At 40.4% G+C, this 27,973-nt stretch overlaps 1 protein-coding gene across 2 annotated transcripts in view; it reads right to left on the reverse strand.

The window, feature by feature from the left end:
• Nucleotides 1-27,973, reverse strand: part of PKHD1 (PKHD1 ciliary IPT domain containing fibrocystin/polyductin) — a 447,336-nt gene that overhangs the window by 194,126 nt on the left and 225,237 nt on the right. For both annotated transcript variants that reach the window (XM_024558059.3, XM_045193323.2), the window contains 2 exons: nucleotides 16,272-16,337; nucleotides 9,124-9,252 (listed from right to left, as the gene is read on the reverse strand). In XM_024558059.3, coding sequence (XP_024413827.2) covers nucleotides 9,124-9,252; nucleotides 16,272-16,337 — 195 coding nt within the window. The remainder of the gene's footprint in view (nucleotides 1-9,123; nucleotides 9,253-16,271; nucleotides 16,338-27,973) is intronic.

A 27,973-nucleotide genomic window follows, 5' to 3' on the forward strand; every position in this document is an offset into this window, starting at 1 on the left:
ATCCAAATTATTATCTGTGGATCTGGGGAAATATGTCTCCTCCTAGAAAATTACTATAATACTAATTGACTAGGGCAATGAGTATGTTTCTCAGGTGAGTGATGACAGAAAAGGATTTGAAACACCACTCAATTAGAGTAAACTCTAATTAGTTCCAGCAAGTTAGCAAGCCATAAAAAGTGTCAGGGCCAACATGACTTTGGGTCTCAAGAGAAGATTCTCAGTGAGTTCTAATTAACCCAGAAACAAACACCATGAGTGAGTCAAGCCAAGACTGACAAATTGAGATTAGAGAAAGGGTATCAACCTGTTTAATATATTTTTAAGTATGTTTTTTATCATTTATAGAGAAAATCTCTGCTGTTATTTTAATTGAAACCATTTTTATGGATAAAATGTATATATAGTAGTAAAAATATTTTTTTTGAAATTTCAACTCCTGGTTACCCACCTTGGCAAGGGTACTCTGTCACAGGCCTTGGTCATTGGTTAGGGTCACACTGCTATTAATTTATAAGAAGCCATTTGAATCATGGTCATTGCAACTAGAAGGAATTCCCTAGCCTCCAATTGTTTCTCTCAAACATAATCCTATTTTAGGGACATAAATCTAAAACCACAAATAAAGCAACAATATTCCTTCTTATATATTTTAGGAGGTAATTTGCAACACTGAGTTGAGAACTTGAAGCAAATTCTGCTCTTATCCTTGGTATAAAACATAGTAAAAATCTGGGCAACAATATTAATGAATTTCAGAACATTTTACAATTTCTAAAACACTTGCATTACCTTAGCTCATTTCAGTTGGGTTACACAGCCACTAAGTTCTCTACCAACTATGGATCTATATTTTTACATATATATTAATACTTACTTAGTACAAGTAAATATATGTATGTAAAAACACTCCAAAATAAAACAATTTCTAGATGATCATTCAGTTCATCAAAGGACTTCACACTGCAAGGAATTTCGCACTGAGATCACTTTAAGTGGTAAGTTTCTACAGTACATTTGCCGTCTGTGGAAATGCCTCCTCCATGGGGCCTAGATCCTGTGTTTTCCTTCTCGTGGGAAGGACTGGCCTTAACACGGTTTACCACTACACAAAGTTCACAGGGGTCTGTGCTCCCCTCTCTGAGAAACTGCCTAAAAGGGTAAATTTATACAGTATCTAAGGATCTTTTGATCTTCTGCTTTAGATTTTCTTTTTATTTGTTTATTTTGATTTGATAATAATGCTGATTATACTTTCTGTATCAGAAGTATCTCTTAAAAATCACAGTTGTCTGTTCTTCTCTATAAAATCTTAAAGAAATTTTTCCCATTTATATTCTTAATGAGATTAAAGAAAATTTTGACTGTTGTCCTGTGAAAGAAACAAAATTCCTCAAAATAGCTGTGCTCCATTTCTCCCCTCGTCCCCACGTGCTTTTGTCCCAAGAAGAGGCCGCTGGTTGCAGCCCAAACGCAGACACCCATCCAGTTTCAGAGTGAGCAATCCCTGACTGGGGGCCCGATTCTGTGCGAAGGGTTTAAGAATCCCATTCTCAGGCATTTAAGAGGCAATACAATAACATCAAGCATTACATGTACTACAGATTAAAGAAACTTATACCATCTAGGGCAAAAGAAATAAAGGAAAAAATAAACAAAAGGGATTACATCAAATTAAATGGCTTCTGCATGACTGAAGAAACCATCAGCCAAATAAAAAGGAAACCAACCATGTGGGAAAACATATTTGCCAATGATACCTTGGGCAGGGGTTTGAGCTCCAAAATATATAAAGAATTCATAAGACCCAACACCAGCGAGACAAACAACCCAATTAAAAAATAGGCAAAGGACCTGAACAGACACTTCTTCAAGGAGGACATACAGAGGGCCCATAGACATGTGAAAGGATGCTCAGCATCACTAGTCATCAGAGAGATGCAAATTAAAACCACAGTGAGATACCACTTCACACAGGTCAGAATGGCCATCATAAACAAATCAACAAACAACAAGTGCTGGTGAGGATGTGGAGAAAACAGAACCCTAGTGCACTGTTGGTGGGAATGCAGACTGGTGCAGCCACTGTGGAAAACAGTATGGAATTTCCTCAGAAAACTAAAAATGAAACTGCCTTTTGATCCAGCAATTCCACTGCCGGGATTATACCCTAAGAATACTGAAACACCAATCCAAAAGAACCTATGCACCCCAATGTTCATAGCAGCACAATTTACAATAGCCAAGTGCTGGAAACAGCCTAAGTGCCCCTCTGTAAATGAGTGCATCAAAAAACTGTAGTACATTTACATAATGGAATACTACACAGCAGAGAGAAAGAAGGAGCTCCTACCTTCAGTGACAGCATGGATGAAACTGGAGAGCATTATGCTAAGTGAAATAAGCCAGGTGGTAAAAGACAAATACCATAAGATCTCACCTATAAGTGGAACCTAATGAACAAAACAAACAAATGAGCAACATAGAACCAGAGGCATGGAAATAAAGAACAGACTGACAGCCACCAGAGGAGAGGGGAGGAGGGTTAGGGAGGGATAGAAAAGGAAGAGTATAGTCAAGGAACAGGGATAAATGACCCATGGACATGGACAACAGGGTGGGGATTGACTGTGGGAGTGGCGGGTGGGCAGGGCAGGGGAGAGCAGTGAGGGAAAGTTGGGACAGCTGTAATAGAGCAATAATAGATAAATAAATAAATGCAATCCTTTGACCAGTTTGTCTCCTGATATTCTTCAATTTCTGACTCATGTAAGCCCATAATATCGAATGTCTGCCAAGAAAGGGATGATAGAACAAATTTACCAGACCCTGAAACACTCACCTTTTGAATTGTCCAGAACAACTGCCCTTAATTACATATGTGCCCACACTTATACACAGAAGCACATGATAACGATAGATTAAAGACAGCTGCAAGTTCTTTACTGTTCCTCCCATTGAGAGTGGAGCCTAATTCCTCCCTTGTATCTGAGCTGGCTTTAGTGCCTGTTTGACCAAGGGAATGTGATGGTTTTGATATTCTGATGCAGCTAAGGGGGGCTCAGAAGGCATGAAACTTCCACCCAAGTCTATTGGACTACTCACTCTTGGGGACTCCTTAGGGTGTTTCTTCTTGGAATTCAGTGACTACACTGTAAGAAAGTCCCAAAAGAGCCACGTGAGGAGGAACTGAGTCCTATTAGCTGACTTCCCTGACTGAGCTCCTAGCCAATAGCCAGCATCCACGAACAGTTGACAGGAGTGAACCACCTCAGCCTATGCAGCCAAGTTGAGCCCTTAGATGACCGCATCCCAGCAACCATCTGACTGTAATGCAGGGAAGACCTCACTAAGAATATCCCAGTATAGCCTCACCCTGAAAAACTGTGAACAAAATAAAATGTATGTATGTTTTAAGCTGTTAAGTTTCTAGGTGGTTTTTTAGGTAGTGATAGATTTCCAGAACACACACACCAATAGTCACCATTCAGATGTCATGCTTCATACAAAGGGTCCCAATAACTCAAGCTTAACTTTATCCTCTGTCCCACTACCTAGTAATCTAGAATAAATGCAGTGATAGTTGTATGACATTTCTGTCTCATCCAAATGGGACAAAACCAGAATTTTAAAAACTACTTAAGCTACAGACAGAATACTAATATTTATAACTCTTAGTGTGTAATTGATGGTGCAGGCCTACATTTTTACATTATGTGTATCTTACCCTAAATTAGTTATAACTTCAGGCTTAAAAATAGTAAATCAAGATAATGATGCTATATTAACAACATTTTGTAGAAACCCCTTCCCCCAAAATACTCCCTAATTTATGATAATCTTACACTATATCACCAACTTTAAGGCCTTGCGACTTAACAAGGAAAGGCATTAAATATCTTTAGCTTTGAACACCACATGATTTTGATGAATCTCTACTATTTAAAGTACCCGAGTATTGAAAATCAGAAAAAAAATAAAAGAAACTATTCTAAAAGAGAAACAGGACTCTCCCATTCATCCGCAAATAAGGACAGTTGAAAGTAATACAGAAAATGGAACACAGGGAACTATAGCACATACGCACACATGTTGGAGGCTATATCATACCATATCTGCACCTTTTAAATCAGAATCATATCATTGGGAATTATAACACATTTTCCTTTCATTAAGTCTGTCCTGTGTGAAAAGGGTGTCATTCTGTCATGGCTGAAATTTCCTCTGAGAAAGCGCTGAAAGCATCTTACACAAATCCTCTTAGATTGGTTCAGGACAAAACAGGAAGTACAAGTTAGCAGGATCATTTTACCCATCCACCAGATATTCTTGTGAAAGCTTGGGACTTTCAAACTTGAAAATCTTGTTCCCACTCTGTAAGAAGTCTAGAATGCGTTTAGAACAATTCTCCCAATATTTAGGAGGGAAAGACAATCAGACATATTTGTTTGTGTGAAGCTAAGTTATCATCAACTAAACCATAAGAGCAAATTCTTCATGACTATCTCAGCTTACTCCATATAATACCACCGAAAAGAATTTACAGCTCTTTCAAAAATCCAATGTCTATAAAGACAGAACGCCTCGAAGGAAAATGGTGGCATACTTAAGATAGTGATATCTTTTATTAGTATTGTAAAGTCCTATTTTTATGGAATAGGATGGGTCTGAGGTCATTCCATAAAATTGATTTCCCAGAAAATAGAAATAGGCAATTTACCCAAAGAATTTTATTGAAAAATTATGCTATTCTATTTGAATAATGATGGGAATGTTCTACACATTTCCTTTATTAATGAATTAAAATACACAAAACACCATAAAATTATATTAGAGGTTCAAAAGTATCACTTAAATCTTCTTTACCAGTCACTTTCATTTTATAAAATCAGCAGTTCCATTAAAATCGTATTATGTAAAAATGGGTTTTTACTGTAATAATAGTTATTACCTATTTAGCTCCCAAAGATATTGTGAGAATTAAATAATAAGCCATTGGAAAGCAAATACAAAGTGTCGCTAATACCAGAGGCCAAGAGGGGCAGCCAGATGGAAAAATGAAGGAAAAGGGGACCTGATACATTAAAAATCACGGCTTTCACCTATAATTCCATTACTGCCAACACTCCATGCAGTGGTCACATGGGCTGGCGTTATCTCATTTAATCTTCTCAGCATTATGAGATAGTAACTACAGCCCTCATCTTCTAGACGAAGCTCCAGAAGGTTTAAAATTTGTCCAACATCACCCAGTTGGTAAATGTCAAAATCCAAGTGTGACCCCAGGTTTAGCTTAGTCGACAGCCGCCCCTCATCTCCTGAAGCATCACTACGTCCCCAATACACCCTCGTGTCTCATACTGTCCCTGAGACCTTTACCCCACCTTTCAAGGTCTACTTCGAATGCCTCTTCCTCCATGAAGCCATCTCTCTTTTACTTGCCTAAGACACTTCTAAATACTTCTGTTTTGATTACAGCTATGTGTTATATTATTTGTAGCATGTGTTTTATTAACCCAGCTTAGATCACTCACTGTTTGGAGGTCACAGCTGTATCTGACTTGCCTTTGGAGCTTCAGATCAGAAGCATCTGGCTCGATGCCTTGAACACAATGAGTATTCAGTGAATGTTGGTTAAACGGAATCAGAAAGGAGTGTTAACTTGAATTACAACTACATTGGTAACCAGGTGCAAAGCGAGTGCTTTCACCAATGGCTCAGTACATCGGATACCTCTTTGGGATGTTTCTCCAGTTTTTCCAGGTGTGTGCACCTAATGGGAATGTGGGCAGACTGAATTCCTCAAGTAGCGTAAATAGTAAAGTTCTCTTCATTTTAATTCCACGTGAAGGGAAAAATGTGAACAGCCAGCAGAGAAGTATGAATTCAATATAAAATCTATTCTGATTTGAATGAACCAGAACATTCAGGGATATTTAAGTTTTTTAAAATGGTATGAGAAAGAGTTAGGGCATTGGAAGCAAACTGATTTCCTGCCCCAGCCTCTTTACCGGCTAGCTAGACTCCCTGTGTCCAGGATTTCTCCCGTATAAAAAGAAGAATAACAGGATCCTCGTGTAAAGCAGTAGTGAGAATTAATGGAGAAAACCCTTGTGGAATACACGGCACAGTGCATAGCACACACCAAGCACTCAAGTTACAGTGGCTGCTATCGTCATCATAAAAATCTTAATTAGTAGGAATCTGTTCAAAGGAGACGATGTCATTTTCCAAAGACCTGTAAAATCTTATACTGTGTCAAACTCAAAGATTTATTTCTGATATGAAATTATGAATAATAGCATCAATGCGTACACTTCATTCCAGCAATGCTCACTGAGTGTCTATTTTGTTCCAGACTTGGGTGAACAAATGTACTTGATTCAAAGAAGGCTAGAAATGAAAGAAACCAAGAGAGCCAGGAAAAGTTTAAGAATGCAAACCACGGGTAGAAAGAGAAGGTAAATTAAACCCAAAGGTCTATCAGAGGTCAAAATATTAGGGTGTGCCAAAAATCAGAAGAGAAAAATAAGCCAGAACAGCTTCTGTGTAAGGCCCAAAACTGAACGGAACAATGAAGTGCTGACTACTATAAGATGATTTGCTGGACTTCAAAGAGGCCTTATTAGAGGAAAAGAGTAACGACTTCATTTATTATATATTATATATCTGTTTTCATTCACTTATCTTTACATTTAAAAACTAGAAATATTGAATAATAACTACACATTTCAAAAGTTATAACTTCCCTGGTTCTCACAATAATACTAAAGGACCGACTAAAGATACAATACTTTATACATCCAATGCCTATGCCCCTACCCACCCTTTTCCAAAGCACTGATTTGTGCTATTTAAGGGCAATTAATTACATGGAGAATTCAGGTCCATCGTATAAGCTGACCATGAACAAAAGAATGAAGGGTGACGACAACGGGGGAAGAATTGAATGTGGGAGGGGGGTGGGTCAGGCAGGGGAGAGTAATGGGGGGGGGGGGGATGGAGACAACTGTAATTGAACAACAATAAAAAATAAAATTAAAAAAAAAGAAGGATGATGAGCATGCCAGAGCTTCTGGGCCACCAGGGCACAAATGGATACAGTCAATTGCAATGCCAGGCAAGATAGCTAAGATTGCTCCTCACTCAGCATAAAGGTCCCAAAGGACATTAAAAGCTTGGCAACCCTCAAAAGCTTCTCTTGCTTCCTGCGTAGAGTGGGAGAAACAGCTTGCTTAGTGGGAAAAACCATAGCCCAGGGCCAATCTGCTGGCTAGATTCATCAAAGAGATGGCTGAGACAGAACAGATTTTTCCTTTTCTTATAGGAATGACTCATGAGCTTGTTTATTCAAAAAGTTACATCCTGTTGAGAGAGGTGGAAGATAGGGGAGTTGATTAATAATAATAATAATAACAGTTTAAGTTCCTATTGGTCAGCCCATAGGCTCTTGTCCCTCTCCTCTCTACGCCAGTGATTTTCAACCTTATGCATCTCCTGGCACACATGAAGTAGTTACTGAAATGCTGTGGCACACCAAAGATGTACAGGGTCCGACAGAAGGAATGCCTGCTTGAGTGTGGTTGGTAGGGTGATAATATGGATGTAGTAATTTATAGTTTTAATTTGAACAGTTTACCTAAAATGCCATATATTGTGCAGGAGTGTGATATTGTTATGTCACAGAATTACATGCTCATGATTTTGTAACAAAAGACTTTATGAGAGAAAAGTGGTGTTCTTTGTATGGGACCCTGTATTTTTGCCAATCTGACAAAAAAGAGGTATAATTTTGATTCATTTATACCAGATGGCTATTGGTGTGTTGGCTGTCATCATTTTTTTATTTGACATTCTAAGGGAAGAGAGATCAGTGCCCCTGACTAAATACTCAGGTGTTAAAAATTCTTGCAGCACAGGCGTTGAAAGTGCTTTATGCGGTTACAGGCACACCACCAGAGCCCAAAAGGTAGTCAGCATGTGTTAATCATTCTGCCTTCATTTTTCATTACTAAGAAAGCAAACAACACAACTACCATCTTTTGTTTAATCTTAGTCCTTTTATGGAAAGAATGTACTTGATTGGTTAAGGATACAAACTTGGAATAAGGCTACCGAGGTTAAAATTCTGACTCTGCTGAACTACAAACTGTGTGACCCTGAGCAATTTCTTAACTGCCCCGGGCCTCTGTTTCTCTGTCAGTAAGAATGTCGGTAAGCATATCATTTATATCAGAGTTATTATGAGGGTTAAATTAGTTAATACATGGAAAATAATTCCGACCATGCTGTAAGTTGTCAAAAAATGTTTAGTAATGCCATTACTATTACTTTACATATGATCAAATGCTCATTTTTCAGTTCAGATCTTTTTTTATTTAGTATGAACTTAAGTTCAGATTAAACTGTAAATGTAATTAGGTCTTTTAGGGGAAATATATTTGTGCTATGAAAAATATTTTCTTCTCAGTCTAGAGAGATTTTCTGGGAGTTTCAAAAACTCTCCCTTAAGAAAAAAGAACTTTATAAGTATGGTTGTGTGTTTCAGTATATCCGAGGAATCATCTTTCTCCTATATGTTTGTATACATGGAGAAAGTTCTAGAGAGACAGATGGATAAATAGATAGATAGATAGACTTTTGTTTTTCGATTTTATTTATCTGTTCCTTTTCTGGAATCTTTGAAAAATCATAGCAACAGAAAAGCTTATTTGTTATTTTTCTCTCAGTCCCATCTGTAAAAGCTTCACAAAGGCAAAAGGCAAAGAGCCAATTGCAAACTGCTTCTTCCCATATACCAGCTCTGTCTTTAACATCGGCTATAAATCTGTTCTCTAACACATAAAGAATTACCTAGTTAGTCAATGATTTTAAGTCCATTTGGCATTTTGACTTCTTATTCCACCTTTAATGAAGGTGGGACTGAGCTATTTTTTCTGGATTTCACTGGATTATGCAATTCCTCTCCTATATTAACCCAAAAACGGTGTAAATGTAAGTGCCTTCTTATTTCCACATTCTTTACAGTGTTGCACTATATATTTAAATGACAGATAATCCTCAACTGGGCTGGCCCTGTTCAGTCTGGCTGTGATTATTTAATCCACGAATTGATTCACTCACTGGGTAAAATCAGCACGTCATCCCCAGGGCCTGGAACGGAATGGTTGTGTCCTCCCCAGCCCTCTTCAACGCCTGCCCATGCTTCAGGGAGGGACCATTTTAAAGCTGATTCAGGCGTAGAGGTAGAAGCTAGAAAACAAAAGGGAAGTAGCAAAAAGTAACTGAAAATCTGATTCACTATGACAACTTGCAACTTCTGCTATCATTTAGAATGCTGGTGATATTTTCACCTCCAACAGCAGCTGCTTTTTAATATTTTATAACCTTCCAAAAAAACATTTATCAGGTACAAAGCAAGTAATTATTCCATTGATTCCCTTCACTTCTAGGGAAAATATATTCTACTTTTGTTATTAAACTTGTATTTTTGCTTATTATAAATATTATATGTGCTTAGGAGATATTTGAAAGATGTAAATATGGAAAGAAAAAGAAAAGGTAATTATGGGTTATAACTTCACTACTTAGAGATAACAGCCATTAACTTTTATTTGTATTTCTTTCCAGAATTTCTCAGCATTTGTACATAATTGAGATATATCATATGTGGAATTTTACATCCAGTTCTTATTTTACTTAGCCTAGTATTTTTTCATATGAATTTTCTAATGTCATTAAAACTCCTTATAAACATAATTTAATTGGCTATATAATATTCTATCACATGAAAAGTCCATAATTTACTTAATCCCTAATGTTTGGTATGTAGGCTCTTTCCATTTTCTTTTTTCAACTACTCCTAAAAGTTTTATTAGTGTTCTTTTTTAACCATCAAATATTTTAATATCATCAAAGATGCCACAACAAAATTGGTATAAATTTCATGGTAATTTCTTTTTTTAATTTATTCTTCCCATTACCATATAGTCCCCTTAAATCCCCCTCTCCCCATAATCACCACCCTGTTGTCCATGTCCAAGCATCCTTTAACCTTTTTGTTCAATCCCTCCACCCCCTAAACTCCCCTCCCACTAGCTGTCATCCTGCTCTCTATCTGTGACTCTGTCCCCATTTTCCTCGTTAGTTCAGTTTGTTCATTAGATTCCACGTATGAGTGAAATCATATATTATGCTAAGTGAAATAAGCCAGTTAGAGAAACACTTTTTAAATTATAAATAACTCTATGCAAATTTGCTGATAATCCTAATTTCTTCCTAAATTAGAATCATAACAATGGAATCACTGGGTCAACAAGTATGATCTTCTTGCAGTTCTTAATGAATATTAAAGACAGGATAAAGATACAGACACCTCTTATTGCAATAATTCACATACAGCTCATATGTTCCAGATGATTTTTATTGATTCCCTCACTGATGATCAACTGGCATTTTCCTTTCAACCATCCCACCTGCCTCTTCATCAAGGAACTGAAACACAAATCTATTAATTCCAGTGAGGAATGACCAGTATCTTCTCACGCACACCATGCTGAACTGTACCCATGTGCTCTTTTCTGGAATGTGATCCCTGCTACAGAGTCACAGGGCAGAGAGATGGTCTCCAAAGAGAATGAAAAGATTCACAGATGACTAAACATTCTTCTTCCAGTACAGAACTTCTTTTATTCAGTATTATTTTAAGTAGCTCAAATTAAACCACAAATGGCATTAATTAAGCCTTATAGGGGAAATATATTTGTTCTATGAAAAATATTTTCTTCTCAGGCTAAAAACATTCCTTGGAGTTTCAAAAACTCACATGATGAGATATCTCACATGATTGGTGAGAAGGACAGATCTCATCCATCACTTGTTAATTTCATAAGCATAAGTAATCAGTGCCATCTCTGTCAGAATTGTCCTAAAAATGTAGAGATACAAAAAGAAATAAAATGCCACGCTTTGCCCCAAGGGCCTAGGAGCATTGTGTAAGTTGTATAAGTAAATATTAGGAGTTCTTTTTAACGGTAGCAAACCAAGGGAGAAAGTGAGACCTCGTCAGGCGAGGTGTCCTGGGCTGCATTTGAAAGGTTTGGGAGCTATAAAAATAAAGGGGGAGTGGGAGGTGGCGAGAGTATGTGGTAAGAGTCTGCACTCTAGACAGAGTGATAAGCTTGAGCAATGGCAAGATATAAGAGATCAAGTAAAGGAGCTACAGGCAGTGCTGGGTGCTGAGCTGCAGAGCTGGAAGGAAGCAAATGATGAGGCTTCAGAAACAATTAGAGATCAGCATGTGAAGGGTAACAAAGATGGAAGAGCCAAGAATGACTTCTGGGTTTCCATCACGGGTGGGGATGGGCAGAGAGACATATACTGATGAGTTCAGTTTGGGCCATACAGAGTTTGGGGTTTCTGTGATACTGCCAGGTGAAAATATAAAGCAAGCAGGGAATAACGATAAACATGAAGGATGGAAAAGGGCTCTGAGTCAGAGAGATGGATTTTGGCATCATCAGCCCGAGAGGCGTATTTGAAACTCTGAGGGTGGTTGTGATAGTTCCAGAGGATTACGGTGTGAAGAGAGAAAAGCCTGCAGTCAGAACCACAGGAAGCACCCAATTATTTTGTCTACCTGAATTCAACTCCTGGTAAGTCATGGTCTAATTAGGACTCCAGGATAATTTTAAAATATATGTAATATAGTGGTCAAGTGAAAATCCTAGGCAATTTAATTAGCACACCTACCCCACACCACAGTCCCCACACCGTGGAAATGAGGCAATGTTTTGAAACTCACTCAGAAAGAGGCTTTATATATATTTTATAAAAACCAATACTATAACACCTTTCTAAGTTTCCTTCCAATTTTGCCTCCTTTCCAATACTATACACAAAATGTTCAAGTGGGGATAGGATGGGGACATTGGTTGAAATGGCCACTAACTAGCAGCACAAGCACAAGAAAAAGGTGTCCTGAAGCCTTATTTCTAGTGATATTTTAAACAGGCAGTAACTAGGCTTTTTAAAACCCTATGCCCAACCTCTAAAGCCCTTAATTACTTCAATTTTATGTTACAGATGTTGGAAACATTATTCACTTTTGTCATCTTCAGTCTCATTTATATGAGGGCTAAAAGTGTCTTTAATTGAACAAAATAAATCTTAAGGTAGAGGTTGTAACGGAAGTTATCATGAATGAAATTGATCATTCTATACCATCCTGCCTTAAGATAAGAACAGTTAATGGATTTAAAAAACACGCTTCAGCCTCCTGCAGAGTTATTAGATTTCTATATAATGTATTTTTCAGACTACGAGACACACTCGTCCCCCAAATTTGGGAAGAATATAGGGGTGCATCTTATATTCCAAATGTAGCTTACCTGGCTCACTGGGGGTGGGGGTGAGGGACGGCAGTAGAACGGGGTCACAGGAAGCAGAAGCAGGACCACATTTTTTGCTTCAAATTTTTTTTTCCTATTTTCCTCCTTTAAAACCTAGGTGCATCTTATGGTCCAGTGTGTCATATAGTCCAAAAAATACGGTAGCTAGTATCTGGCTTCTATATGACTATTATTAATATAAAAGGTAGAGAGAGGAAAAACCTATGAAAGCTAAAGAAGAAGCAGTCAGAGATACTTTAGGGAGAACCAGGAGAGATGAATGTCTTGGAAGCATAAGAAATAAATGCCAAGAGGGAAAAAATGATCTAGTTAATAGCAAATTTCTGATAAGAGAAGGAACAAGAATGGCCATTGCATTTGGTGACAAGGGCATGAGTGGTCAGAATGAGCACAGTTCGGCGGAGTGCTCAAGGGGGAGACCACTGGGGACTAGAGTGCACTAAGGAATGCAGTGGAGAGAAGGAGGGGAAGACACTGGGTCAGATGACCCACAAAGCTCACTGAGGAACCATTAAAATTGGAGACTCTCAGCCTACTATCTGTCTTCCCAAACTTTAGATAAGTTAGACTTATTTTGAAATTAGAGTCCATAAATCTTGGCCAGAACCAACATTTGTAATGAAGCCTCAACTGGCTTTTCTCTACAAATCTGTCACTCAATGACAACCAGAATTTGAAGTGCTTTTGAACTTCCTATCTTGAGTTAAATATTGCCCTTTCTACCTTAATCCTTCATCCACCCCAGGTTTTACAGCCCCGCATGAAGGGAAAGCTAGTATTTAGAGAAGTTTGCAGAAGAGATATAAACTACAGAAGAATTAGGTAGGTGTGCATAAATTTTGCTTTGTTTTGCTTCAATGGGAAGCAATAAACTGGAAGGAGCCAGCAAAGAAGGACTGGTTAACAACATAAGGCAAAGAGTTGTCTGCTCATGGGACAAAAGAGTTCAGAAGATGCTGGGAGGGATGAGCTGACTTTAAACAGGAAAAGGGGTGACAGATTCTCATGACCAGTGGAAAGGAAATAAACTTAGATCTGTGGGGAAAGGGTTGGCAAATTCAGGGAGAGAACATCTCATATGACTGTGGATGACATTTGAAATTAGCCCCCACTGAAAAGACGACATGGTTGAGGTAAAGCCTCCTCAGAAATATTTTTATCTCCCATCAAAGTGGATTGCTCCACCCATCCCCTCCCTCCCATCTTTTATAAATCCCATGTGGGCATTGAGAGGAAACTAATAAAGCCATGGTGTTCGAGGAGCATGAAAGACCTGCATTGGGGTATTCTGAAAACTAGGTACCATCTTGACCCAAATTCACATAAATCTGTACCCCAACCCACTAAACACCTAAATAACAATTTGCATCACCACCACCTCCTCTGCTTCTCCCGATAACTGGCCTATATGTCCCCCAATTTCTGCTGTCTCTAGAGGTTCCTGTCCACAACTGCCCACAGTGACCAGCACAATCTTGCACAGAATAAGCCCTCAACTAACTGAGTGAGCTAAGAGGCTCTCTGCAGCAGGATATCTTAACCCAAAATTTCTCACCTGCATTACATACTCATATTGAGTCTCTGAATAGGTTAACATATAGATAGAACTCCATGAAATATTCTATTCTTGTTCTGTCAAAGAATGTTTGATATTGTAATAACTTTACTATTTTTCATAGAGCTATTCATTAAGCAAAATACACACCCATATTTATTTAAATTTTGATATTCACACATGAACCGTATACTATGGGAATCAGGCAAAGTCTGAGAACTGTATTAATATTTGAATTTCTTTCTAAAGAATGATAATGTACTAACTCTGTAACTCCCTGCATTTTAGGATAGTTTTCTGCCCCAAACTATATGGGCTAGGAAAACTGGCTGTATATAATGCATTCTGATCTAACTCATAAATTCACATATGCCTCAAAAGGTAATTGAAGCACTTTAGCGTGTATATATATGATATAGAAGAAAGAACATTGGAAGAGCCGGGAAACCGAGTTCATCCAGGCTCAATCATCGACCACTGATGTGATTAAGTAAACTTTAATGTCTAGGCTTCCCTGCCGTCATTTATAAAATAAGGCAATGGGATAGGAGAGCATGTGATATATCTTCCCTTATTAAAATTCCAGAATTCCATAAAACATTGGCTTTCTATTTACTCAGCAGGTTGTAATTGACAGACCAGATGAAGCATCTCCCAGTTAAACTGACCCCTCCTGAAAAGTCACTGGATGCTGGCCATGCACAGTGTCCTTCCAAAGAGCCCTTTACGCAGAAATCTTTGTACTAAGCACTGTGACATGCCACCCTGACTAGGGCTGGTTGAATCAGGAATGACCACCATAAATGTTCCAGTATCCTCTGAAGGGTCCTGGCATGACAGTTTCCCCAACAGCAAGATTATCTACAAAATGGGGACTGACCCAACAAATCTAATCTCTTCTTGAGGATTTTGGACACAGAACTTTCACAGAGGGGAGAACCGTAAGAAACTTGTCCTTGGTAACAGTTATTTTAAAGGAAATTGAGTCATTTGATTGACACCCCAGGTGACCATAAGACCCCACAAAGGCAAAGACCATTGCCCGCCACTGTACCTTCTTAAAACTCACGTGACAGGCACTCAATTACGACTTTTTTGAGCCACCCAAAGCAAAACAGAAACAAACTCCCAGAGACAGAGAGCAAACTGACGTCACCAGGTGGAAGAGGTGTCGGGAAGAGGGCAGGATAAGGTGAAAGCAACTAAGAAGTACATATTGCCAGTATAATCATGGGGATGTAAAGTACAAAATAGAGAATATAGTCAAGAATATTGTAATAACTACATATGGTGCCAGATGGATAATACTAGGCTCATTGGGGTGATCACTTTGTAAGGTGTACAAATGCCTAATCACTATGTTGTGCACTCGAAACTAATATAATATTGTACATCAACGACAATTGAAAAATAAATTTTTAAAAATTTTAAAATAAAAAGGTTGCTTCATATTGAGGATGAATACAGTTTCTTAGTTACTTCAAAAGAAGAAAAAGAAACAAAGGCCAGGGCTAGAAAGAGCCAAATGCTATGGCAGCTCAGAAACAGTTATGAAAACAAAGAATCACATTCTTTCTAGTCTAATAAGCATGAAGCGGCAACCATCAGTACTTCCAGTCCATAGTTCCAGCTGAGTGCCTTTCCTTCAGTTATTTACTAATTCCAGTGGGGGAATTATCATTTTCTGATTGGCATGGGTTCTGCTCTGACGTACGACAAAAATGCCATTGGAAATCAAAGGAAAGCGCAGCCTTTGAAAAGACTTATCCCTGCTGCAAATGTAGAGTCAAATTGACTCAGAATAAACAAAAACAAACAATGAAATACATTAGAAGGTACTTATGAGTCATTTAGTCTTTGAAAATGTGGCTTTTATGAGTTAGAAAGATTTCACAGAACCATCTGACTTTTGGGGATGGTTTGTTTACCCTGATTTCCTGAAATTACTGGAACAATTAAAGTTTTGAGATACCCTGAATTTTTCTTTCCGTTTGGTGGGGGCCGAATGGCCCGGCTGCAGATCCGGACTCCTGTGTGCACATATGGCCCAGGATTTATAAAATGTGCTTATTTACATGGTTCAGTTTTTACTTTCCAATGTTTTGAAATGTGCCCTTCTCATATCTTTCTTTGGCATCCAGACACGTTTTAGCTATAGGGCTGAAACAATAGAGAGTTGTTAGGCATAAAAGCTTTAGGACTGCTACATGCCTGTTTATAAACAATACGATGCGAAGAACTTGTAGAACTATTATTGGAGGGCATTCTGCTCTACTAGGCTCTTTGATTTTGTGGGTAATACTCACCTGCAATAGTTGAGGGCACACCTGCCTTCACCTGGAGAATCACTTGAACTTGGCCTTCACCTGAAACTGACCACAAAAAGCCACAACTTAGATGTGATGCAAAGATTATCTTAATACAAAAGGCATTCATATGTGAGAAGGTGGCTTTATGCTATATTCTCGCCAACATAACTAAATTTTCAAAATAAAAAAATGAAGTCCTTGTTACTTAGTCTAACAGTTAATTTCCAACATTTGACTTTGATTGCTTTTATTTGATTAACTTAATTGCAGTGAGACCTCCCAGAGAATTGGCACATCAATAATTAGGGGATAAAAACCTTTAGCCATATGTTCTTTGGAGGCAATGTTGGTCAAGCAGGGCACACTTCATACCCTATTTCCTCTCTAGCATTTTGAAAGTTCAGCTTTTAGAATTCATGTTTTTTACCAATAGAGTTCAGTTCACCCATAAAATATACCGTATTTTTCAGACTACAAGACGCACTTCCTCCCCCAAATTTGGGAGGAACATGGGGGTGCGTCTTATAGTCCAAATGTAGCTTACCTGGCTTGCTGGGGGCGGGGGGGGGAGCAGCAGCAGAGTGGGGTCACAGGAGGCAGGAGCAGGACCGTATTTTTTGCTTCAAAATTTTTTTTCCTATTTTCCTCTAAAACCTAGGTGTGTCTTATGGTCCAAAAAATATGGTACTTGCTTTACTTTATCCAAACAAATTGTCCTTTTAATGAAGGCTTTTCTCCAGTCCCCTTTTCTGCTTCCATCTTCCAAACCAACTGAGCACATTTAAAAGGCCTGGGGTTCATTAATTTTAAGTGTTCGATAAATTAGTGGAAATAATCAAAAGGCCTGATTCTTTCTGATAATGACAATTTGATGTTAGTATAAACCAGGAGATTAAGCTGGGAACATATGCTCCTTTGCCAAGAGAGACTGCTATAATTAAATAGTGAATGCATCTACGAGGTGCTCTCACGCCTGATTAATTAGTAATCAGGTGCACGAACTCCACTTTCCAGTAACACCTTGTCTGTTATTGGTTAATTACCTTTCTGCCTTATCATACGTCAGGGAGCCAGCCCCTCCCACCACTGGAGGGCCCCGGGCTGCTGAAGGCTGCGTGCAGCCTTGAGACCTTGGTCAAACCCATATTCTCCATTGGCCTCTGCCTGGAACCCTGAGCCCTTTCTTCCATCGCAGGGTGAAACAGACCAAGGATCATTCTTATTAAGCATAAGCTTCTGAACGTTACTAAGAAAATCATCCCCAAAGGAACAGGTGATGAACAGGCTCCTGTTTTTCTATTCTCATTTTGATTGTTGTTCTCATTGAAATTTCTTCCCAGTATAACAGACATGAGTCTGTGGCTTTCTCCCAACACTGTACACATTGTGAGAGCAGGTACAATGGCCAACATGTTCTCTTACATGTTCTACTTTATCACTACTTGCAAGACCTCTCGTATATTATTTCTTTATCCTAGTGCATAGTTCACCCACTTTTCTGTCTTTAATAATAATAATAATAATAATAAAGCTACTAGCCCAATTTCTCATCTCTTTTTATTCTAGAATGTCTAACTGATCCACTTATGCTCACACTGATCTATGCATTTTCTGAAGTCGGAAAGCACTTTAAAATCTTACTGTGATACTTATCCTAAGCTAGCTCTCAATTTAGCAAATATTTATCCAGCATCAACTGTGGTTAATCTAGGATTACATCAACTGTTAGCTCTGTCTCTAAATCTTTGAGGGAGGGATTTTTCTCATGTACCTAGGCCATTAGACATTGCTGGGTACTTAATTTTCATGGACCAATCTAGAAATCCTAAGTTTATAGTATCCAGTTAAGCTCTGGATACCCAGTGCTTAACTGACAATTACAACAAATTAAAGGAATAAAAACAGAAAACCATCCTCTTAAAGGAACCAAAAGACAAAATTTAAAAAAGTTAGGCTCACTCAGAAGGAAAAGTGAAAGAGAATATGAACAAGATATCAAAAAACATGCAAAAGGCTATAACAATCAAATACTCTTCTATAAGAGAAAGAATTGAAATATTATAGTAGAATCAAACTCTAAGAAAGATAAATGAGAAAAACCCCAGGAATCATTTGGAAAGGGAGATAAGTTTATTTAAAAATGTCATAAAAATCATCCTTGTCAATAGTTCACAGGAAGCTGTAGATTTCAGTGCATCTGCACCTTCTTCCTTAAGCCACACAGGTAAGAAAAGTAAGGTTCCATGAAAAGGTATTTTCAAAGCCACTCTAGTTGTTTTATAGATTTATTCAACCCCAAATAAGTATAACTTATACTTATAAGAGGAATGGTTGGAGGAAGGGAAGAATAGAAACATCATTTTTCCCACTAGGAAGATGATAAAATTTACAGTAGAGGGAAAATAATCAATGTATCCAAAATCCCCTAGGTGAAAAAGAAGCTGTACGTATCACACACTATAGCGACCGTTGTGATGAGTAACTCTCCCAAGGCTGACCCTCCACATACCGGGCTGCCATCATAGGCTGCTCACTTGTCCTTTTGTTCACTGAGTCAGTCGGGGCCCATTCTTGGGAAACCAAGGCTTCCTGGCCCAGGGAGCTGTCGTGTCTCTACCTCCGGACCAGCGGCTTCTGAACTGAGTGGACACTGATCCTGTTCAGACTTTGCACCAGCACAGATGGTTCCCACCTCCTGAGAGCACTCTGCCCCCAAACAGACATTGAAACCAAAACGTACATTGAAAAGCTATCGCTCACTTGATTACAGCGAATGCGTGAATATCATTCAATTTGAGAAAAGTAGTTTCAGAAGCAGAGGAAATGGAGAAAAGTTACCAGGAATAGAGAAGATGAGAGAAGTCTGCTTTCTATCCCCCTGCTACTTGTACATGTCCTTCTGCAGACAGGTCAGCCACGTGAGCCTGGCTCAGAGGGTCACTTCTTCCCAACACCGTTTCTGTGTCACGAGGGTGGAGCCACAGAGATTGGTGGGGAGGAATGTGGGCGCTGGAGTCCAACAGCCTAAATTTGAACCCTGGATCTTTCAGCTCCCAGATGTAGGCAACTGACAAGTTACTCACCATTCTGAACCTTGGTCACTTCATCTGAAAAATGGGAATAATCCTACTATCTACCTCCTAGGGTTATTGGGAAGAAAAACTAAAATAACCTATGCAATATTCTCAGTGCAGTGTCTGGCACGTAATGGAAGATAAATGAGCTATTATTACCACTGTTATCATGCATACTTAGGATTCTAAGAACCAGTGAGCAAAACCCAAGAAATACGCGTTTATTCGCTTTACTCTTTTCACAGCTGCACCTAATCATGATGAGCCATGGTACTCAGAGCTGTAAGCAACTTAACCAGCTCTGCTAAAATTCGTTAAGTGCTTTGACTCTCTGTGAAACACAGTGTAAATGTGAAGTGTCGTTTCCAATTTGGATAAACGTGAAGAGAAATGAAAATCATTTGAGAATAAAGGTATTGTCTTGGGAAGAGTCTAAAAGCCTTACACAAGCTGTGATGTTGTACATATGTTTTCTCAGTGCTTATGATTTCTGATTCTGTGTTTGTAATACGAGAACAGTTAATCTACTTTGTTTATAAATGGAGCATCATTGCAGTTGATCCTTCCCAGATTGTAAGAGTATCTGGTCGGGCCTCAGAAAGAAAAGAAGCTTATGGGTCAATTATTGCCAAATTATTCTGACAAGTGCTTTATGATCTGAGCTTGCTATAAATACAGACATCTAGGAGGAAGAGAGAAATGTGCTAAGAAAATAGCTCCTGGTAAGAGGAAAGGGAGCTAGTCAGCCAGAAATGATACTTGTGCCTACAGGAGTTATATGCTGTGCCTGGCAAATTTTGTCCTCGCTGGGGCACTAGGGAAGAGAAACATTAATAATTCTCTCCCTGAGTAGGTCCCATTCCCTCTTGGAATTTTGGAGAGATAAATAAGTATCTGCGTAGCAAGAAAAAACACAAGGCATCTTAGAAGGTTGTAGACGCCCTTCCTATTTTACTTTTCATTGTTACCTCCATTCTCACTTTGCCATTGAGGTTTAGGCACATATTAGGACTTCTCATTTGGCTCACATTTATATAGCTCACAGGTGGCAAACACAAGGCCCGTGGGCCGAATCCAGCCCAGCACCTTGTTTTATCCAGCCTGGCACCTTGTTTCTACCCAGCGGCAGTGCTGAGCTCTCGCTGAACTGTTATGGAATAGTTACATTATACAGTCCTAAAACTATATTCGGCCCTTTGAAGGCAACCTCGAGGCTGATTTGGCCCCCGGTGAAAATGAGTTTGACACCCCTGATAGAGCGTGAGTCAGCCACTGACCACACGTGGAGAGAACACAAAACAGCAGCGGCGTCTGTAGTTTCATCCATTTCATCCGTTCTCATCCATGGACTTCATCCACTCTCACCCTGGCTCATGGCTTCTCTCTCTGCCTCTGTCTGCCCTGGACCCGGACTCGAGCTCTGTCTTCAGGAACCAGCTATTGGATTTGGTCCTCTCTCTGCATTTTCAGTTTAGCTTGTCATATCTTCTACCTCCACCTCTTGTCCTGGATCTGCCTTATACACCTACACACTCCCACTCTGTTTCTTCCTACCTGCTTGGTGAACTTGACCTTGCTCCCCAGACATTAGCCTCTTTCACTTAGCCACAGAGAAGGCCTACCTGTCAATTGGTCCCTGGGCAGCCAAAGTCTGATTCATAAGACCACAGTCCTGTCTGATTCCAGCCTCGCAGAGAGAGTGACAGAGTCACCTTGGCCCTCATAACACAGGATCTTTTAAAAACCCTCACAGAAACATTAAATGAAAATCCTGTGATCCCCTCTGAGCCTTCTATTATCATCCCTAGTAACGTACATTCTTGAAACAGTATAACTTTTTTTAAGAGTAAAAAACCTTGATTGAGACACCAACAGATAGATACATCTGCATTAACCACAGTCCTGAGAGTGAGCTCAATTAAATCCTCTTAATTAACTCAGAGAACAATAACAATTGTTATTCTGACTCAGAGCAATGTTTGCCACGCATGGGGCACCTGTGATTTCCTGGGCCCTGTGCAGATCTACAGAACCAGCGCTTACAGGGAGGGGCCTGGTAGCAAGCATTCCAGCTGTTTGCCCATGAGGCACGTTTAGAGAGTACTGAATTGAGGAATTTTACAACCTCCTTTTTACCGCACTCTCAAAAATGTGGCTTGTTCTCCGAAACAGGTGTTCTTAACAAGTGAGGAAACCCAGATAAAATAAGAGATGCTTGTGTTCACCTTTCCTACTTTTAAGCAATTGTTCCAAAAGCTTACAAACCACATTATATTCCCAAAATATAAAATATGTGGTGATAAAATATGAGGCACAAAAGTTTTATTTTAATAGCTATAAATCTTAAAGTATGTTTAAGAAAGTACTAGGTCATTAAACCCACGATTTTATAAATAGCATTGCTTGAGAACAGGTTAGGGGTTTTAAACAATTCAGTGTGGGTATTGATTTAAGAAAAGTCTTAAATAAATAATAGTATAGGAGCCCTAATATATGACAAATTGTGAAGATGGCACTCAAATATCTAAAGTTTAGGCAGAATAGTTAAACAATAAGTATAGGTTACAGAAACAAACAAACAAAAACTACTAGTCTACTGGAATAAGTAAGGAACCTGAGTCAGAAAAGCTGGGTTTGAATACTGGTAGACAGCACCCGTGCCTGGCCCTGCGTGAACCAAGGGTGGCCCCCAGCATCACTAAGCATTACCTCCTTCAATCTGATCGAGCTGTAGAAAAAGTATTTGATTCTGACTCCTTTTTTTTCTTTTTTATTGTATTTTCTCTATTACCATTTGGTCCCTTTTACCCCCTCCCCCTGATTCTAACTTCTAACTTTTCCATCCTTCCTTCTTTCTTTCTGTTTCTCCCTTTCTTCCTTCCTTTTCCTTTTGAAGCAGTTACATGTAATCAAGAGACAAAAATCCCTTTTCCCATTTCCAGCTCCTGTTTCATTCTCTGTATTTTTGCCATGAAGTTTAGTGCATTTCCCTGAAGTCAGCTATGTCATCAGCAAAAATTCTTGGGGATCTTTGGGGAGTGAGTTTGCTATAAGAATGTAAATTAATTTATTAACTAAAATGCTATAGATTGCCTTAGAGGGACTCAGCGTGGAATGTCTGCAGAGTTTCGAAGGATTCTGATGGTGCTGCTTATATTGTAGAATCCTTTCAAAGAGATCTGGGGTGCCAGTTGAGCCTGCTCTCCAACTGAATTCCATCTCAAGGGGCTGCACAGGGCCTTCGAGACCAGCTGGAGAACAGAAGGGTTCAGGCAGCGGCCTGCTCCATCCCTGCGCCCTCAACACTTTGAGATAAGAGAAACTTAAGCAGTATCTGTGATACTCTAGCTATGAACTTAAAAAATCCCTCCTTATTTTCAGGATCTCCCAAGTGAGCAGCATCTTTTCTGAGCCTTCTGTGACTTGAGTTCTTCAGGGCACCTGGTACAGACAATAAAGTCCATCTGTCTCCCCATCCACAGCCCTCTCGCCCTCATGGACAACAGCCCCGGCTTTATGCCAAATAACCTCCTTTATCTTGGTGAGGGGTACACTAGGAGACAAGCATTGGCCAGCCTGGCTAGACATGTCTCTTTTCAGTTCAATCAGAAAAACATGGCAGGCAGGAGCCCTGGACCCTCGCAGGCGGACTTTCTCAGCTGCCGCCTCACACAATATCCCAGCTCGCCGGCATCTCTGGGTGGGAGTGGGGGCTGTGTGAACTCAGGAGGGCAGCAGTGAATGGCTCCGCATCTGATATGAATTTATCACTGGCTGCTGGTTGGGGGGGGGATAAAGCAAGTGGAAGGAGCTGGGAGTGTTTAATGCACCCTGCCACAACCCAACAGTTTGCCCTAAAGAGCCTTTTACCAATATAAAAGGACAGGGTCAAAAGTAAGTTGACCCCTGACAGAATGTACAATTATTAGGAGCGGGCTGTGCACGAGCAGCTGCTGGAACCCCACTGGTTCCACACTGGGCTTCCAAGACTCAGAATATGAATAATCAACTCAAGATTGTTTCCCCCACCCCTCTCAACCCCCGCAACCTCCCCCCAACCTTGTCCCCCTGTTTGGGGCAAGTCCTATTATATTGCTACAGGAAGAAGCATAGTCCTCCCTAGCAGCTGCAGTAATTGTATTCCCATTGTGATGAAGACCTCCTCCTGGCCACCCCCTTACAAGTGGCCATTGTCAGCGGAGAGTTAGTGATTACACGCTCCGCCTGATGCTTTGGGGGACCCAGCTGCCTAAGTGCTGACACACGAGTGTGCGGAAGGCCAGGAAGGGGGCTGCTGGAGGTGGAGGCAAGAGGTGGGGGGATTCCATGTCTGGGAGATGGGACTCGGACATACCAGACCTTTTGCATAAGTCAAGCCCAGAACAAATGAGGCTTTATCAGGCCCCAGTGATGAGGGGTCTCATCTCCCTTTGAAGTGGGGCTGCGCATGGAGCCTAGCAGCTTTTCCTCCTTTGGATCAGGCAAACATCCTTCTTTTGATATGCTACATGCTCATTATCTATGTCCCATTTAATGGTTTTTGATTGAAGGGTGGCTGCTGGGATGCCGAGGAGATCGTTAGAGAGGCTCCATCCAGCCAAGCCCGCAAGAAAGGCTTTCCTTGTGCCTGGGCCTAAATTTGGAATTTCTTAACAGTGTGTGCTTGTTCTTAGAGGCAGATAAGGGCTGAGCGTGAAATTCTTAATTAAGCAATAAATAGAGAGTGGGGTGTCAGCAGATGTAGCCAGTAGCCATGGCAACGGGAATCACATGGGCAAGAGAGCTGAGACTAGATGTAAGCCTGGGGCCTGGGCCTGACTGACAGCTGCAGAATCCTACAAAGCTTGTAAACCAGATTAATTAGCTGACTAATTATTTCATAGCGTTAATGTAACTAAAAAATAAAAATAGTACACCATGAACTGAGACATCCCTGGATAAAAAACCGTAGGGAAAGAGGCAGTGGGAACCTGGCTGCGTAAGGCGGAGATGTGAGCTGCCAGTGAATCCAATTGTATAAACAGAAAAATGGGTTTGCTGGGTTTGACTTCAACTGGGAAAATAAAACTCGTTCTCCAGTCATGCCCATTCCCAAGCATGGCACAGAAGTTATAGTTCTCAACTGCCATTCACAATAGTTTATCATCAAATGTTGCCCCTCTGGGCCCTAACACAACTGGAGCACACAAGCACTTTGCTTGTGGTCTGTTTTGTAAGCGGCTCCTTGGGCAGAATTCTCAGGGACATTAGAAGGACAGCCTGGACCAAGCTCCTTAACAGATATTTTTAAATGAGCGCGGTTATCTTATTCTGTGGGTAGCAGTTGCTTAAGTGGTATTAAATTTCAATCATGAGAACAATTCATCATATATGTCACATTATCGTGAATCTCAGTTATCTAACAAAATCTAGTCAAGGAAAATAAAATGAGACCCTTCCAGAAAGGTTATGATGAGTTCAAGGCTGTGACATTGTTAATCTTCCAGGGAAACAAGAAAAATTCTAGAGAAGTAATCTACTGAGAAAATTCGTAGTAAACTAACAGGGCATACTAACCACAGTTGAAGATGTTTGGGCGTTTTGTACCACCATTCCAAGAGATGAGTATTCTTAACCTCGCTGGATAGATGAAGTTATTGAGGCGTGGAGCATTTATAATTCCATGCCCCAGGTAAAATAGCCAGCCAGCCACTGATTAAAACCTTAAGCCCTCAGCTCTGGCCCTGAGCTTTCCAAAGAACCCGCGTTCCATAAAGATGTTTGCTGAACAAAGACAAAACTTGCCGTGATAGAGAAGAAAAATGCAAGGGCCAAAGCATATTATACGTGCAGGATTTTTTTTCTTTGTCACCGGGGATCAGTGAGAAGTTTTCTCCCCTGACCCTGCAGGGCAACCCCCACCCCACCCTGTGTGGTCAGAGATCAATGATTATTTAGCGGGCAGCACACTCTAGTGGAGAGATCCACAGTGAGGAGCCAGAATGCCTGGGTTCTGATGTTTCCCGTTCTCAGCCGGGTCTAAGATCAGTCAGGTATCTTAAATCGCATATGAAGTAGCCAAAAGGAGGAAATGAAGATAATGGTGATCTTTTAAAAAATTTCTTATCCTGGGGGATGTGGAAAGGACATGAGCAAACAATGCAAAAGCTGTTCCACGTAGAAGTGGTCAACAAAGGAAGGAACCCGGCCAGCTAGCAGTGACGCAACGCTCTGGGTGAGCCCCCCGCCAGGAGAAGCAGCAGGACCCCACCCGGGCCCGGAAAGTCCAACAGGACAGGAAACTCGGCGCCCGTGGAGGAGGTCAAGCGGTTTCCCTACAATGAAACGAAACTTCTGTATACACAACTCATCCCATGCGTCCTCACCCCAGGAATACGTGAGGTCTTGGCTTAGGCTTTCCTCTTAGACTATCTGTATGTTATGTAAAACATCCCAGTCACAGACCTATAAAGTAACGTGATCCAAAAAAACCCCCAAAGCAAAAAGCCAATTAAGTGAAATATAAATATGTAAACCAATATGTAAAATGCATGGCACAGGACTGGAACTCTATTGCCGGGGTACTTGGGGTCCCAGCTACAAGTACCTCACTGACCTGATGCCATCTTTAACCTTCCTAAATATGCTGTGAACTTTACACACAGGAGACCTCAAATCACAAGCAAACCCACACAACCTGACCTAGCTGCGTGGTGGGACACCAGCGAGGAGAGCCGTCCTCACGGTGCCAGCCCAGGAACGGCAACACAAGCGTCTCTAGCCCCCTACCAACCCCAGGTGCTCAGAGCATGGAGGAGGCACCGAGGGCCCTGAAAGCCACTACTTGGAACACTAGGAAGCCTCTCCAAGGAGCCAGGGTCTCCAAGTTCAGTAAACATTCCACCAACCCTCTGCGACTTCCTGTTCCTTTCCCAACTCATATTATTCAAACCGGGAAATACTAGAGTATTCTGACACAAAGAATTTTGTAAAAATTCAAGAAAACTATATACCTAATAAAAAACTTTTATACTAAAATGTTCACCCACATCATATATGTGCAACATATACATACATAGGTGCATCTACATATAAATATATACACACAATTACACATGTATATTTACACCACATATGTGCATATGTAGGATAATGGTATAATTTGCTATTAATTCAATAAATAATACTATCAAAGGGAAGAAAATCTGTAACTGCATGATTTGATTTTTTTTCTTTAAGCCCCAAATGTTTCTTTATCATGTTGTCTTATGTGAGAATTCAAATTAGTTCACAGTTCATGAACAGAATCTGACCAATGGATGTGCTTCTGAAGAGCACACGAAGTAGCAGCATGAGAACAGTTTGAAATTAAATTTTGTTCCAGGATATATACGTCAACTGAATAGGCATAGTTCAAGTTAACGGCAACTATTTGCTCCCGCTAATGGCTGTATTCAACCCCAGTGGTGAGGCAGGCACCGGTTCTCTGTCCATCCTGAGTTTCTGTAGCTTTAGGTTACATTTATGGCTGGGTCAAATCAAACAAGATCTGAACAGTACAATTTGGTGCAAATAACATACACAACAATCCATTTGGCAAAGATAAAAAACACCAGGGAAGTCCCATACTCCCCTCTCATGCTACCAAAATTTAATTGTCCCGGGGCTCAAGCGTAGCTCAGGCTCAGTTGACATATAGCTAGGCACAAGGGACAGGGACAGGGGCTCAGGACAATTGCCCAGCTCTCTACATCCTTAGGGACGAGTCTGGCTTGTGGCAGGGGCTGGGACTTGAGGTGTTGATGAATTCTCCAGAATTTGACCAGGATCTGTTAAGTCCACTTTATAATAAAATTGTCATTCCAGAGACCCATTGGACAGATTCTCCTTATGGACCACACTGAGGTGAGGTCGGCATAAGGAGACATCACGGTGCTCACTCAGAGTGACCAGTGGTGCCACGATGCAGAAAAGAGTCTGAGACAAACACCAGGAAGTCAAAAGAAATCTCCCGTGAAATGTGCACAATAAGAAGATAAGGAAATCCTTCAGCCTTCTGTTTCTCTAAAATCACCGAAGGGTTTCCAGTCCTATCACATGGGTCTCTGGGACCTTCCATCTCCATGCTGCATCCCAACACAAGACAGAGACAGCCCACGCCCCCGTCCTCAGGTGGGCCCTTCACGCCTTCTCATTGTCCTGACCCCAGATTCCCTTCCAAGGCTTTCCTTCTCAGCTTCCGAATTAACTTCTCGCTTCACCCCTGCTCCCTCTGTGTCCACCACCTTGCACTCTCCACTGCTCTTAGCCTGTGTGGCCACCACCAGCCATCCTGTCTTTCCTGCACACTTGATCTTTCTACAAATACAACACTGCCTTAAAGTGAATAGAAAGTATTAATAAAAATGTTTATTAAACACTTGCTGTTGGTTAGGCACTCTGATAAAAAGTTTTACATGTTACCCTTTATAGAATTTCCTATCCTTTGAGGCCGGTCCTATTATTGCCTTATTGTACAGTTGAGGAGGCTGAGCCTTAGAGAGAAAGAGTCCTGCTCTGCGTCTATTAGCTAGTAAGTGTTGGAGCTGGGATTTAAACCCAGGCAGTCTGATTTCACAGCCCACCCACTTACCCATAACACACAGC

The sequence above is a fragment of the Desmodus rotundus genome, chromosome 11 (assembly GCF_022682495.2).
Source record: "Desmodus rotundus isolate HL8 chromosome 11, HLdesRot8A.1, whole genome shotgun sequence".
Taxonomy (NCBI): domain Eukaryota; kingdom Metazoa; phylum Chordata; class Mammalia; order Chiroptera; family Phyllostomidae; genus Desmodus; species Desmodus rotundus.